This window comes from Engraulis encrasicolus, chromosome 7 (assembly GCF_034702125.1).
Source record: "Engraulis encrasicolus isolate BLACKSEA-1 chromosome 7, IST_EnEncr_1.0, whole genome shotgun sequence".
In the NCBI taxonomy this organism is placed as follows: Eukaryota; Metazoa; Chordata; class Actinopteri; order Clupeiformes; family Engraulidae; genus Engraulis; species Engraulis encrasicolus.
The window spans coordinates 50,719,625-50,735,137 of NC_085863.1; the positions used below are offsets into that span (position 1 = coordinate 50,719,625).

General features: G+C 46.9%; 1 protein-coding gene across 1 annotated transcript in view; it reads left to right on the forward strand.

Moving 5' to 3' along the window:
• Positions 1 to 15,513, forward strand: part of nlgn3b (neuroligin 3b) — a 30,593-nt gene that overhangs the window by 3,833 nt on the left and 11,247 nt on the right. Inside the window, exons 3-4 of the mRNA XM_063203869.1 lie at positions 2,853 to 2,999; positions 5,959 to 6,144. Of these exons, the coding sequence (XP_063059939.1) occupies positions 2,853 to 2,999; positions 5,959 to 6,144 (333 nt within the window). The remainder of the gene's footprint in view (positions 1 to 2,852; positions 3,000 to 5,958; positions 6,145 to 15,513) is intronic.

The window sequence follows — 15,513 nt, forward strand, 5'->3', positions numbered from 1 at the left end:
TCACTACTTTACCTGTATATATCTATGTGCCTACGCGAGCCAGTGAGTGAGATTCACTCTCACTCTTTCACTCACATTATCATTTTCTCTTTCGCCACTAACTGAAGTTCAAAGATTGCTTTTCTACCTTTATTATGTAGGTACAACATTGCCAAATATGAAATAGTACAAGGAATGTACCGATTCCAATATTTGGTATTGGCCAGATTCGGCCTTGTTGACAGGATTTGGTATCTGTTTCTGTGATCGGAGCGGGATTCGGTGTCCGGTTTCGGATTTAGGTAAATCTTAAGCAGTGGATTTGGTATTCGGCAAATCCTTAAAAATCAGTATGCGGTACATTCCTGTTAAATACACACAAAACACTTCAATGACAGCAGTTTCGGGGTGGCATTGGGGGCTGCCCCCTTGCACGGGTGAGGCATAAAAACACAAGTTTGCAGTGTGCAGTGAACACTTATGTGCTGTGGTGTGCTATGTCACAATGACAATGGGAGTTGGAGTTTCCCTGTTGGCCTTTCACAGCTTTCACTGCCCTTATTTCATATCCTGCTGTTTTTCTATTGCTCACTCTCTGCCTGTCTGTCCCTCTGTACCTTTTCTGTCTCTGCTGTTTTCCATTGAGTCTCTGTCTCTGCAATGGGTCATTTCTCTCGCAATATCTTTCTATTGCTTGCTCTTTCTCCACCCCATCTTGTCCCCTTTCTCCCTCTAACTTTATCTATCCCTCTATGTTTTTTTTACTCTATGCCTAAACTGTCTATCTGTTTCTGTCTTTTGGTCTCTGTCTCGTTTTCTGAGAGCTGTCTGATGTTTCTCAGTTTCTCTATCTGTTTATCTGTGTATCTGTCTGTCAGTCTGTCCCCTTTTTCCTCAATCACTTTTAATTTGATGTGTATCAGTCTCTGTCACTTCCTTCCCCTCTCTCTCTCTCTCTTTCCATCTGTCTCTCTGTATCTCTCTCTCTCTCTCCTACACACACACGCACGCACACACACACACACACACACACACACACACACACACACACACACACACACACACACACACACACACACACACACACACAGAGAGAACACTTGGGCATGGCGACAGATATACAGAGTTTACTGTATATGCAGAGTTTAGGAAACCATTAGAGACCATTCATCCACTATACACACCGATAGATACACAGTGCGTTTGCATACAAACACACTCACACACTAACACACATGAATATACACACACACACACACACAAATTTGTACGCACGCACACACACACACACACACACACAGGGACTGGACTAGCCAGCTGTTTACTGGCATATGCAGGGAACCTGGCCCTTTAATAATAAGATCTCGGACTCGGCCAGGCAACAGACCTTGAAAAACAGCTCTATTCCCTCCTCTCTGCAACAGAAGGCACTGCATGCACATACTGCACTTTCCACTACCGATATACCACATTCACCAGATGATATATTGGAAAAGACGTCTAGGCTTTATTTTGGATGAAAGACGTTGCTCTTGACATTATACATTTTTTTTCTCTCCTCTCTCCTTCCTCTTGCACTTTTTTTGGGATGCGGCTTTTCTTTCCAAGGGGGCAAGAGAATGATGGAGGAGACCCCAGATAAGGACAGCGAGGATGACGATGACGGTAAGTCTCTTTGCAGTGTTGAATGAACTGCTACAGAGTTGAATTGAACACCTACAGTGTTCTTCCTTCTATCAAAGTGTTATTTACCTACAGTATTTAACATTGCAAGCAATTGACTGCACACCTGTGTTTTTATTATTATGTCACAGTAAATCTCTTTGAAGTGGTGATTCAACACTTGGTATAGTGAAATTTAACAGTAACTCAGTGTTGAATTAACACAGCGAATTATTTCACAGTCTATTTGTAGCACTGATTTGACACTTGTAGAGTCAAATTTAACACCTGGGGTGTGTTTCTCGAATGCGTCGTTGTTAGCCAGTTAGCAACTTCGGTAGTTGCCAATAGGAAATTGCATTGCAAACAACAAAGTAGCTAATGTAATTAGCAACTATGGTTTCGAGAAATGCACCCCTGTATTGTTATTCCTTCTTTCTCAGTGTTAAACTAACACTACACTATTTTACTGTGCTCACCTGTGTTTTCATTACTGTTATTATTTATTTTGGCTCTCCTTTTCCTCCGATCTGTGCTGTGCTGTGTACGTGCTGTTCCTATTCCCCGCCGGCTGCCATCAATATTAAAACTTGATGTGTCTTTCCCTCCTCTTGCATCACCCACACCTCCCCGAGAACATGAAAGTCAACATGTAGGAGCAGACATTAAACATCAAGACATTCAGTCACACGTCAGCACGTCACTCTTCAAAACAACAAACAACAGCAATAACAACAACAAAAACAAACAAGCAAATGTCTCTCAGAGAGCCACCACGCCTTTCAATCTAACACCTGCAAATGAAAACATACTCATACACCCACATACACACATACTACATAGGCTACTGTACATGCACACATATGCAGACACACACACACACGCGCGCGCGCACACACACACATGCGTGCGCGCGCACACAAACACACACACAGACAGAAAGAAAGTAATAAACACACACACATGTATGCGCGCGCACACACACACACAAACACAAACACACCCGCACACAGAGAAAGAAAGTATTAAACACACACACACGCACACGCATACATACACACACACACACACACACACACACACACACACACACACACACACACACACACACACACACACACACACACACACACACACACACACACACACACACACACACAGAAAGTAATGAATCCCCACTAATGATCATGTGTTTGTTGCAGGACTGAGAGAAGCGAGGGACGACCCTAAGCCTGTGATGGTGTTTGTGCACGGGGGATCCTACATGGAGGGGACCGGCAACATCATGGACGGCAGCGTGCTGGCCAGCTACGGCAACGTCATCGTCATCACCCTCAACTACCGAGTGGGAATACTCGGTGAGTAGTGGAGAGAGAGAGAGAGAGAGAGAGAGAGAGAGAGAGAGACAGAGAGAGAGAGATAGAGAGAGAGGACAGACAGACAGACAGACATAGCAGTAGATACAAGGAGGGAGAAGGACTCGGAGAGAGAACCTGAGAGAGGGACAGATAGAGCTCAGAAGAGATGAAAGGAGTGAGAAAGACAGAGAGAGAGAGAGAGAGAGAGAGAGAGAGAGAGAGAGAGAGAGAGATCAGGGAGAGATATACAAACAGGTATATATACCGTGTATAAAGAGAGAGAAAAAGAGAGAGAGAATTAGAGACAGAGAAGAAATGAGAGAGAAAGAGAGACAGGGAGGAAGAGAGAGGTGAGAAAGAGAGTGAGAGAGGGATAGAGACAGCACGAGAGAAAGAGACCGACTGAGGGACTCCCATTTTTTAATAATGTCTGAGCTGCACTCAATCCGAATGTGAAAAGCCTCCATGGTGAGATATAGGCACGGCAGTTGTGTGTGATTACAAAGCAATCACCTTACAATGAGTGCCGGCATTCAAAGAGATTAAAACGATATCAGAACACACATTGTGATTAAGAGATCCCAAAACACCTGACAAGATTATCTTCAAAGCGCAGCCAGTCTTTAAAATGTTCATATTTCACAAACTCCCTTTTTTTACCTCAGTGTAATGTAACCCAAGTGTTATTTTTTACACACAACCTGCTTAGAAGTGTTAGCATTCACAGCTGTAATGTTATAAACCCCTACACTTGTGGGCTCGGGGCACGGATTAAGGAATTAAGCACCCTTGGGCAGCAACAAAAAAATCCTGCCACCTCCATGCTAGCCGTCCCTTTGTCCATTTTTCACCTGGTTGGCTACGAAAATTATACACATATGCTACCCTTGGAGAGAGGGAGGGGGAGGGGGTTGGGAAGGAGCTGTTACAAAATTGACCTGGACCCTAGCGCCCTTTATGTGGGGGGAGTTTACATTCCCTGACATACGCACACTGCTACCTCAGGACCCTTGGGGAAAGGGATTACAATGTGTGTGTGTGTGTGTGTGTGTGTGTGTGTGTGTGTGTGTGTGTGTGTGTGTGTGTGTGTGTGTGTGTGTGTGTGTGTGTGTGTGTGCATGTTTCTGTGTGTGTGTGTGTGTGTGTGTGTGTGTGTGTGTGTGTGTGTGTGTGTGTGTGTGTGTGTGTGTGTGTGTGTGTGTGTGTGTGTGAGAATGCGTGCACGTGTGTGTGTGTGTGTGTGTGTGTGTGTGTGTGTGTGTGTGTGTGTGTGTGTGTGTGTGTGTGTGTGTGTAAATGCGTGTGTGTAAATGCGTGTGTGTGTGTGTGTGTGTGTGTGTGTGTGTGTGTGTGTGTGTGTGTGTGTGTGTGTGTGTGTGTAAGTGCGTGCATGTTTCTGTGTGTGTGTGTGTGTGTGTGTGTGTGTGTGTGTGTGTGTGTGTGTGTGTGTGTGTGTGTGTGTGTGTGTGTGTGTGTGTGTGTGTGTGTGTGTGTGTGTGTGTGTGTGTGTGTGTGTGTGTGAATGCGTGCACATGCGTGTGTGTCCGTGTGTGTGTGTGCGTGTGCGTGCGTGTGCGTGTGTGTGTGGGTTGGGGGTGGTCGTTTGAGGGGCAATTTGGCCTGCTGCATTAGAGCCCTGTAGTCCCCTGGGCCTGGGCCTGGCTTGGCTCTGTTCATTAATTCAGCCCTGGAGAGCTCACCACACCTGACAAGATTGAAGAGGTCCCTATTTATCATACACCTGAAATAGACCTTTTTCTTAAGAGTAATGTGGGTTCATTTGCTCTTAGTTACTCACCAAAGTACTGTCGTGGTACTGTCGCAATCGCAGCTATTGGGTACAAGGGATATGAATACTCTATATTTACACTGCATGTACTTGATAAATAGTGATAGTATTTGCAGTTGTTATGTTACAAAGGGTTCTAGACACTCAAGTCTAGACACTATACTGTACTTGTGCTACACATCCATTATAATTGTTATACATGTAATAACTTGCAAAATAGTGTTACCATTCACATTTTGGGCAGCCATTGCCTAGTGGTTAGGGAGGTGTTCTTTAGAACAGAGAGTTGCAGGTTTCAATCCCACCCTTACCCTATCCATGGCTGAATGCTCTTGAGCAAGGCCCCTCACCCCGCATTGCTCCAGGCAATGCAACAAATACCCTGTGAATAACTGTAAGTCACTTTGGGTAAACGTGTCAGCTAAATGTAATGTAAATGTTTTGTGTTGGAATGTGTTAAACTTGTGTGTAATGCTTTACATTCTACATTTAAAGCTTGCTAAATGTTAGTATCAGGTTGGGGGACTGAGCATATCTCTGAAGATCCTTCCTTTCAACCTCTCAATAACCCGACAATTTTACTTACATCTCTTTGGAGGTAGCCATTTTGATGGTTCACTGATATATTTAAATAGTTCAAAGGTCATTGTCTGATTTTTCATCGGCTTATCAATGTCATTTTCTTTCATTCAGTGGGTGTGTTTTCCTAAAACATGTGGGCAAAAATACACTGGTACCAATTGACAATTGATTTACTTAACAATATTCTCATAAAAATTGTCAGCTGGAAAGACTTGTGTTTAAAATAGCCTAGGCTCCTGCTTCAGCCTCAGAATTTGGCTGAGAATGACGGTAATTTGACTTGTCAATGGGAAATCGTCAGATTATTGAGAGGTCATGAAAATGGGTCTTTGTGGAAGCTGCATGCTGGTACAATGTTGGTAGCTTGTCCTAAGAGTTTAGAGTAAAGATTCAGTTGCTCTACCATAGGTCTCATTAGTGTGTGTGTGTGTGCATTTGTGTGTGCGTGTGTGTGTGTGTGTGTGTGTGTGTGTGTGTGTGTGTGTGTGTGCGTGTGTGTGTGTGTGTGTGTGTGTGTGTGTGTGTGTGTGTGTGCGTGCGTGCGTGCGTGCGTGTGTGTGTGTGTGCATTCTGTCTGATGTCCTGCAGGCTTCCTGAGTACGGGGGACCAGGCGGCTAAAGGGAACTACGGCCTGCTGGACCAGATCCAGGCCCTGCGCTGGATCAGCAAGAACATCGTCTACTTCGGCGGCGACCCCAAACGGGTCACGGTGTTCGGCTCGGGCATCGGGGCCTCCTGCGTCAGCCTCCTCACCCTGTCCCACCACTCCGAAGGTATGGTGAGGGCCGGGTCGCGGCTTGGAGCGAAGGAGAAGGAGAGCGTGTGTGTGTGTGTGTGTGTGTGTGTGTGTGTGTGTGTGTGTGTGTGTGTGTGTGTGTGTGTGTGTGTGTGTGTGTGTGTGTGTGTGTGTGTCTGTGTGTGTGTGCGTGCGTGTGTTTGTGTGTGTGTGTGTGTGTAGATGTATGTGTGTAATGTGAGTGAATGTACAGTGTGTGTGTGAGTGTATGTGTGTGATTGCACCGTATGGGTTGCAGCTTAGAGGGAGGGAGGTGTGTGTGTGTGTGTGTGTGTGTGTGTGTGTGTGTGTGTGTGTGTGTGTGTGTGTGTGTGTGTGTGTGTGTGTGTGTGTGTGTGTGTGTGTGTGTGTGTGTGTGTTTCAATGATCTGCCGGTAGACTAACACAAATCAGTTACGTCAATATTTGTCTAGTCGTGCTTGGTTTGGAAGGACAAGGATGGAGATGTTTTGGTGGAAGGAGGAGCGTGTGCTTGTGTCCCATCATCACTCTACATTTTTCTGTTGCCTTTGCATGGAGGTTATACGCAAAAAGCTAACTCACTTACTACATATCTCACTGCTTACTGACGGACAGTGATTCTCAAAGTGGGGTACATGGAGCTTTGGGGGTCCGTGGCACATTACAAGGGGGTTTGTCAAATGTTTGTTACAGTGGGCTCTACCGTGGCTCTAATGTTAGTGAGGCACATTTGCCAACCCTTCCCTGTCTCTCTCTTCTGACTCATTTCTTGTCTGTTTGCACTGTCCTCTTTCTAAAAAAAACAAATAGAGGCAAAACAAGTTTGTTGCAATGCAATACATGGCAATGCTTCAGGAGCTAATGCGTGACGCATGCTTTGTTTGTTAGTCTGCTGTTTGTCAGTCTGTTATTTGTTTCAATGAATTCTAATCTAATCCAACCAGTTTGTATTAATGTGAGGGAAACCCACTGATACAGTAGGCCCACTCCTAACTTTCGGCCCCACCTTTGCATTAAATTGTCTATTTACAACCATTGTGGCAACTGTAATTGGGGGTGCAATTACGAGGGAGTCCTTGGAAAATGCTCAATTCGGGGTCCCCTTCCCAAAAATATTTGAGAACCCCAGCTGTAGGATGCGAATTTGGTTCCCTACATTATGTAGGCCTTGTGAATGAGTAAGCTTTTTTGGATTCAGTCCAAGTGTGCGCAGTGCAGTGTAGTGCAGTGCTGTGCATACGTATTCGTCCTCCTGTCCGAGGCGTTTGGAACAGATGAGGGGCAGCAGTAATGAAGGTTTTGTTTTTGCTGTCGCCACTGAGACATTACTTCAGAGGCGCTGGGAAGCCCGTGTGCTTGCGTCTGTCATTTGCCGTTATCACTGCTCCACTGCGGTGCCGGCATCGTCAGTGACGCTGTGACGTTAGTTTCATCGCCTAGTGTGACAGAGGTGTCGCACCAGCGGAGTAAATATGACAGCTTGTGGCGTGTGGGCTTTTTCTTTTCCCTATTTTCTTCCCCGTCTTTTTATTCTGTTACTGCATTGCATGCATGATATGCTTGGCGCGATTTCAGACTTCTCAGAGAGATTTTCCACTTTACCATATTTTTGTTATGGTTTTGCAGAGTTGATTTGATTCGGTTTTTCATTCTAATCTACAGACAACACCGTTGAGAACTTGGCAAAGCAAGAACAGTATTTTCTTACGGAGACTTCAAATCTATTGAAAAAAATAAAATTAAATAAATCTGTAAGCATTAGTATTCAGGCTTGTGCAAGTGGTGCATTGCACAGTTGCAGTTACTAGTTAAATCTGTAGAATAGATGCTATTCCATCCTAGTCGGCACTTGGAGCCTGGCCTCACCAAATAGACTTCTCGGGGTGCAATTAGGCGAGGCAGAGAAGCCTGTCTGTGTAAGGTCCAACGGTTAATAGTGTCTGTCACGGAGAAGACACCATTCTCTCACCATTAGGCTAAGAACTGTCCTATCCTGTCCTGTCCTGTCCTGTCCTGTCCTGTCCATGGACCCACAAGGCAAGGCAGGAGGGTGTCAAGACACACACACACGTCTTGAGGAAGGATAGGGGGATGTCTGAGCAGGCTGTGAAAATGCCTAGGAGCAACAGCAACAACACAGCAGCAGCAGCAGGCCCTGTCAATTGCTGTCCAATAGGGAGGAGAGATGTCCAAGCAGCACTAACAGTCTTCCCCTCCACTCTTCCTCATCTATCTGGTCGCACTAGTCAAACTTGAGTAATTGAGGACGAGCGAGCGCGGCGTGTGAAGGTGATGCCGCTAGTTCGATGTGCATTATATAAATAGGCCCGAAGAATGGAGCCTCTAAGGGCAGAATGAAAACGAAACGTTTTCCATCACAAGATTATTGAAAGAACGATTTACTGGAACAAAGCATGTGGATTTGGACAATTAGGCCCATATTGTTATTACAAAATGCTATTATTACTATTAATATTATTGTTGATGAGGATGATATTGTAATACTACAGACGTAGTAGCAGTAACATGATTTTCTGGTAGCTTGTTTAATCTGCCGGTATGCAGCACGAGAGCTACGCCGTGTATGCCGTTTCAGCCTGTGTGGTTTGGGCTTTCTCTCTCCACCTTGTTAGCTGGCCCTAGAGCCCTGCTCTGTTTTTTTTTTGTTCTTTAGCAGCAACGCCGGAGATAAATTCAGGGTCTAAAATATTCAGAGGATAATACACCAAGAGCAGCACTTTTTTACATGTGCGGCATTACTAACGTGTGAAGCAGCAGAGCCCCAGCCTGAGGATCACAGACGGGGACAGATTGCCCTTGGTACTCTAGGTGCTTCATAACAACCGTCTCCTCATTAACTGGGATAGAGTGCAGTTTTATATAATGGTACCTTTAGGTAGTCTAGGTGCTGCTTGGAACATATTATTGCTGGCCGCTATACTGCAAGTTGGAAAAACATGGAGTTTATTTTAGGCCCTTCCTGGTGTGCTGTAGTGGAGCATGAGGCTGTAGGCAGTGAGTTTAAACAAGAAAATGCTCTGCTCACTTCAATAGACATTCTTTTAAAGGGTTTATTTAATATGTCGAGTTAGATAAGCGGATAAAGGTTCGGGTGAGCTGCTGACCCAGCCTGACTATCATTACTGCTCTACCGTAGGTCGCTGACGGCTCTAGTCTAGGTCGCTGAAGTTATCGATTCTCTACCTTGGCATGTGCACGACCTTGCTGGCTTTAAGTGACTTAATCTTAAAAGAAGAACAGTGAAAATCCAAAACGTGCAGAAATTGTGTGAATGCAGACTTAATCCTGCTTCATGTATGGTGTTTTGAGTTTCACTTCACATGGCTCCGTAGCTGGAAACGTCTCGAAGCAATTATACCTGAAAATCCAGTGCGCATGTGTGGGATTAGGTGGGGGGGGGGGGGGGGTGGGGGGGGGGGGGGGGGGGGGGGTGGGGTTTGGGGGTTAAAAGACCTTTGTAGTTAATATGACCAGAACGGGAGGCTATAGCTTGCTAGCCAGGCCACACCTTCCTAGTGACGCAACACCTTCTGCGTTGCTTCTAGTCAGGCCAAGAGCAATGTAAATATCGTTTCTGATTTCCACCCACTTTGTCAGACACCAGTCAACCAGTAGCAAACCTAGGAAGGCGAGTCAGCCATGCTGTTTGGGAAACATTAATTGTTATGCTCTTGGTCAGACCAAGAATTTGAAGAGATTTGAAAGTCGCGGTTTGCGGTTTGTAAGGGGGATGTGGGGACTGTCCCCTTTATGGTATCGATAACTCCTCTTTCTCCACACCATTTAATCATGGTTCAATGTAACTCCATTTATATCGCTTAAAATCTGAAACGTATACCCCTCCTTCTGGTTTCTCAACAATTCTCACCCTGCTGCTAATTGGCATATTAGCTGACAGGTGAAGGAGTCACCTGAGTGACTCACCTCACAGGGCTCAGTGACAAGCACAATCCCCAGGCCTGACGAAACGGAGACTATTGGAGCTATTTGGCCAGACTTCCACAGCCTCTGCTACTGTAGGCAGCCAGGCAGCCAGGCAGGCCTGTGGAGCTAACAGTAAGCCACGCTGAGCCTCAACCTCACCTCATTAGTACTACTACAGTCTGACATGATGTGGCCCACAGAAGACAAAAAAAACAGGTGGATGTTTCCACGGTGATGTGGAGAGAGGCCAGGATGGAGAGGGAGATATGGGAGATATGGGTATGGGAAAATCTTTAGCAATTCTGAATAGAACCCCCCCTATACACGCAAGCATGCGCCCACACACACACACACACACACACACACACACACACACACACACACACACACACACACACACACACACACACACACACACACACACACACACACACACACACACACACACACACACACACACACACACAAATACACACACACGCACACACATACATACACACACACACACACACACACACACACACACACACACACACACACACACAAATACACACACACGCACACACATACACACACACACACACACCCACACACACACACACACACACACACACACACACACACACAGGCCTACTTTAGGGAGCTCAGCTAGTCAGACATGTCGTGGCCCACAATAATACAACACAGATGTCTCTACATTAACTAGGACAGGATAGACGTGGAGATATGGGTACAGAGAAATTACTACTAGCTAAAACTAGACTATAGTCAGACATGGTGCAGTCCGACAATGTGTGTATGTCTATGGTGCGCGGTCCACAAAAATACCATGGGGACATTTCTTTTCCGTTACAGTGACTTGGAGAGAGGACATGATAGGTGGGAGATAAGAGGATAGAGATGAGAAGATTGGGGAACTGAGAAATATCGAGCTGTTCTGACTACAACCCCTCCACACGCACATTCACACACACACAGACACACACACAGACACACAGACACACAGACACGCGCACACGCACTCACCCACGCATGCACGCACGCACGCACGCACGCACGCACGCACGCACGCACGCACGCACGCACGCACGCACGCACGCACGCACATATACATTTTATAGGTGAGAGCACTAGCCAGAGAGCACATGACCTCAGTTTTGGGACAAAGGTTTATATTTCAACAAAACGACAACCTGAAGTACCATGCCAAGACAGCACCAAACAGGCTCCAGGAAAAGAGTCCTAGAATGGCCCAGCCAAATTGCAGACCTGCAAATCAAAACTGCTGCCAAAATTTCTTATCGTTTTATTTTTGTCCCAAGCATTATGTTGGTAGAACAAGTCAAGTGTTGTTTTTTTAAAAACATAAATAACATCAAACCTATCCCAAAATTGTTTCTTAAATGTTTCATTTAATTCAGACCCAAGAATTAAATTAACCCATTTTAACCTAAGGCATTTGCAAAAACACCTGCTAAATGCCTGAGCCCTTTTTTGGCAAAAGGTGCCCTCAGCCTGTAAAAACCTATATATCTCTCATCATGATATCTCTCTATCATCTTACATTACATTACCATGTGTTCATGTCGCTGTAATATACCCACATTTTCATTCAAAATCTGAAATCTCATGAGCCTGAATGCTACATCCATGCAGCTATTAGGTGCCTAGGTCAATATTGCAATGCATACACACAGCATCCATTATCAATGTGTAAAACATAGATTTAAAAGGTCAGTTCGTTTTTTGGAAACAAACAATGACATAATGTTTTTGATTGTTTTTAATTGACAGCCAAATGAAAAAACTGTACAAGAACCGACTCCAGACCTCAATAAGGGCATCTGCCAGAGTGGCCTTTAAAAACCGCCACTGCTGCGCATCAATGCTCCCACATCCAGCCTAGTTCAGCTTCAACTATTCTGCCAAGAGGAGTCAGGGAAGCCTTCTAATGAAAGATGTGCCAAGATTTTTTTTCTTCCCTTACACTGAGATGAATTGAGACTGTCGTTGCCACCAAAGTGGGAGCTTTAGCCAAGTGCTAAGTGAAGCAACTGAACTCTTATGTAAATAGGATGCTTTTTTACCTCAGAAATTCACAAAAATCCAAAAAAACGTCTTTATTTTTGCTTTGTCAGTGGGATAAATGAACTGCCGAGTGCTGAGTACCTCGATTGTATTGCGAGAGTATGAGAGGTGAGCGGTGAGTGAGCTGTCTAAAGTCACTGCACAGAGTAATAGATTTGCAATATGTTCATCACCTAGGGACAGAAGTGTTTTGCTTCAGATGTGGTAGGAGGAGCTGAAAAGGTGACAGTCCTCCTAATCTACCAACCCCCAACCCTCCCTCTCCTCCTTTTCCTGCCTATCCTCCTCCTATCCTCCAACATAAACCGCCCCTCACATCCCCTCGTCTCCCCTCTCTCACGTTCCCTCCCTCCTCCCCCTACTCCCTACCCCTCACATGCCCCCTTCTGTCTCCCCTCATGTTGCCACCTGCCCTCCCCTTCCCTCCTCTCCCACCTCCACCGCTCCTCACACCTGCTCCTCTCCACCCAAGTTCCCTCCCCTGCCCTCCTCCCAACCCAGCCGCCCGCCCCCTCACATCCTCACCTCCTCCCCTCTCACGTTCCCTCCCAACCACTCCCCTCTCACAACCCTCTCGCTTCGCTTTTCCTCCGTCTTCCCTCCCATGTCCTATCAGTAATCAGCCTAAAAGCGCAGAGGCTGCGAGCGGTGGGTGGAAAAAAAGCGCCACTACCCTTCAACACCACCACCACCACCCACCGCCTTCAGCGTTTCGTATATTAACCACACTGGGTCCGTCCTCCCCGATCATCAGACGCAAAAAAATAAATAAACAGCACGCTCTATTAGTTCATCTCCTTGTTCATTATCCCCACGTGTGTATTTATTTATGCATGTGTTTGGGAGGTTTTAATCACGCTGGCTTCGCTCCGCTCCACTCAACTCCTTCAACCCGGAGCCCCACTGGCAGCAGGGGAGGAGAGGGAGATAAGCAGAAGGGCAGGGAGGAGGTGGGACAGGAGGAGGAGATGGGACAGGAGGAGGAGCAACAGGAGGAGCAGGAACAGGAGGAGATGGGACAGTAGGAGGAGGTGGGAGAGGAGGAGGAGGTGGGAGAGGAGGAGGAGCAGGAACAGGAGGAGATGGGACAGTAGGAGGAGGTGGGAGAGGAGGAGGAGGTGGGAGAGGAGGAGGAGCAGGAACAGGAGGAGATGGGACAGGAGGAGGAGGTGGGAGAGGAGCCATGGAGGCGCAAGAGTTAGAAAACAGGAGGTGTAGCAAAGGCAAAGCAGGGTAGGAGAGGAAATACTGTAAACAACGAGACAGGCAGGAATGAGTTGGGACAGGAGGAAGGGGAGGAGGAGGAGGAGGAAAGATGCAGCAACGTAACACCCACCAATTACTACCATAACTTCCTGCCAACGTAATAAAAAATGTGCAGATCAGATGTAATAGCCCGGCCAATGTAATGTTGCCTTTATTCCATTGACAAGACATTATTACGTTGGTGGGAAGGTTGAGAAGTCTTACCTGTTGTTACATTTTGTCCGATCAAAAAACACTAATTCAATAATAAAAACACTATGTCAGCGAAAGCAGATATTTTATCATTTGCCTAATAGATTCCACTGGGCAGTTAACTTTTATTTGTATTGAAGGGGCCAAGACATTTCAGGATTTCTACGTCCCCAATGACATTCTCATCTGATGGGACAAAATGTGAGGAAGGCTGGAAATTATTACATTGGCCGAGCTGCACATTTGAACTGCACATTTTTTTATTACGTTGGCAGGGTTATTATGTTGGCAGGAAGTTATGTTGGTGAGTGTTAAACGGGGGTCAGAATACAAGAGGTGTAGCCCTATCAGCACTAGGAGAGGAGAGGAGATAAGCAGTAGGACAGCGATGTAGGAGAGGGACAGGTGTACTATATTATGTGCAGTAGGGAGGAGAAGAGGAGGAGGAGGAGGAGGAGGAGGAGGAGGGTATGAGCCCTGGAGATGTCAGAGAGAGATGTCAGCCTAGGAAGTGATGGAGGTGCAATGAGGGAGGTGAAGAGGAAGGAAAGAGGAGCCCTGGGGATGCACACGTCAGACAACAGGAGGTGGTGTAAGGGGTGCAGTGGAGATAAGGGGAAGAGGAGAGGAGGAGGAGGAGGAGGAGGAGGAGGAGGAGAGACCTTTAGGATGCAGGAGTCATAAAACAGGAGGAGCAGTAAAGGATGTGCAGGAGATACTGTGCAGAGGTAGAGGAGAGGCGGAAGAGAGGAGGGAGCAGGAAGAAAGGAGCCCCAGATAGGCAGAGAACAGGCAGTATGTAGATGCAGGGTAGACGGTAGGAAGGCAAGGAGGCAGAGGAGAGACTGAGGAGAGGAGGAGCCCTGGAGATGCTGGAGTCAGATAACAGGAGGTGCAGCCAAGCAGTGCATGGAGGAAGGAGAGGAGGAGACGAGGAGGAGGAGGAGGAGGAGGGGGAGGAGGAGGGAGAGGAGGGATGGGGTGGAGAGGGAGAGACCGGGTGGGTTGGGCTGGGAGGAGGAGAGAGGGAAAAGAAGGGAAGAGGAGTGAAGGGAGGGGAGGGGCTAGAGAAGTGTTGAGGTGATGGAGTGAGAGTGAAAGGGAGAGGATGAGTGAGGGCAGAAGAAGGTCAGGTGATGATAAATAGAGTGGGAGGTGTGTACTATGTGTATGAATGTGTGTGTGTGTGTGTGTGTGTGTGTGTGTGTGTGTGTGTGTGTGTGTGTGTGTGTGTGTGTGTGTGTGTGTGTGTGTGTGTGTGTGTGTGTGTGTGTGTGTGTGTGTGTGTGTGTGTGTGTGTGTGTGTACTATGTGTATATGTGTGTGCGGAATGGGGGAGGGGCTGGGTTAGAGTTGGAGGTGTGTGTGTGTGTGTGTGTGTGCGTTGTGTGTGGCGGGAGGGGTTGAGCTACAGTTGGAGGTGTGGGAGGGGGATGGGATGGGCTGTGAGGTGTGTGTGGGCAGGACGGGGGTTGGCTGGGCCTGTAGGTATGTGTATGTGGTGAGGGGTTGGGCTGAGAGTAATATGTGTGTGTGTGTATGCACGCTTGTGGGTTGTGTGTGTGTGTGTGTGTGTGTGTGTGTGTGTGTGTGTGTGTGTGTGTGTGTGTGTGTGTGTGTGTGTGTGTGTGTGTGTGTGTGTGTGTGTGTGTGTGTGTGTGTGTGTGTGTGTGGACAGAGCAGTGAGGGCGGGGGGAGTGGCAGTGTCGTACATCCTCCCCTTCCCTATGCCAGGCAGTCACCTTGCACACACACTGTATATACACACACACACACACACACACACACACACACACACACACACACACACACACACACACACACACACACACACACACACACACACACACACACTCACTGCTGCAGCACCCTCCACTGATGGATGGGTAGCGCC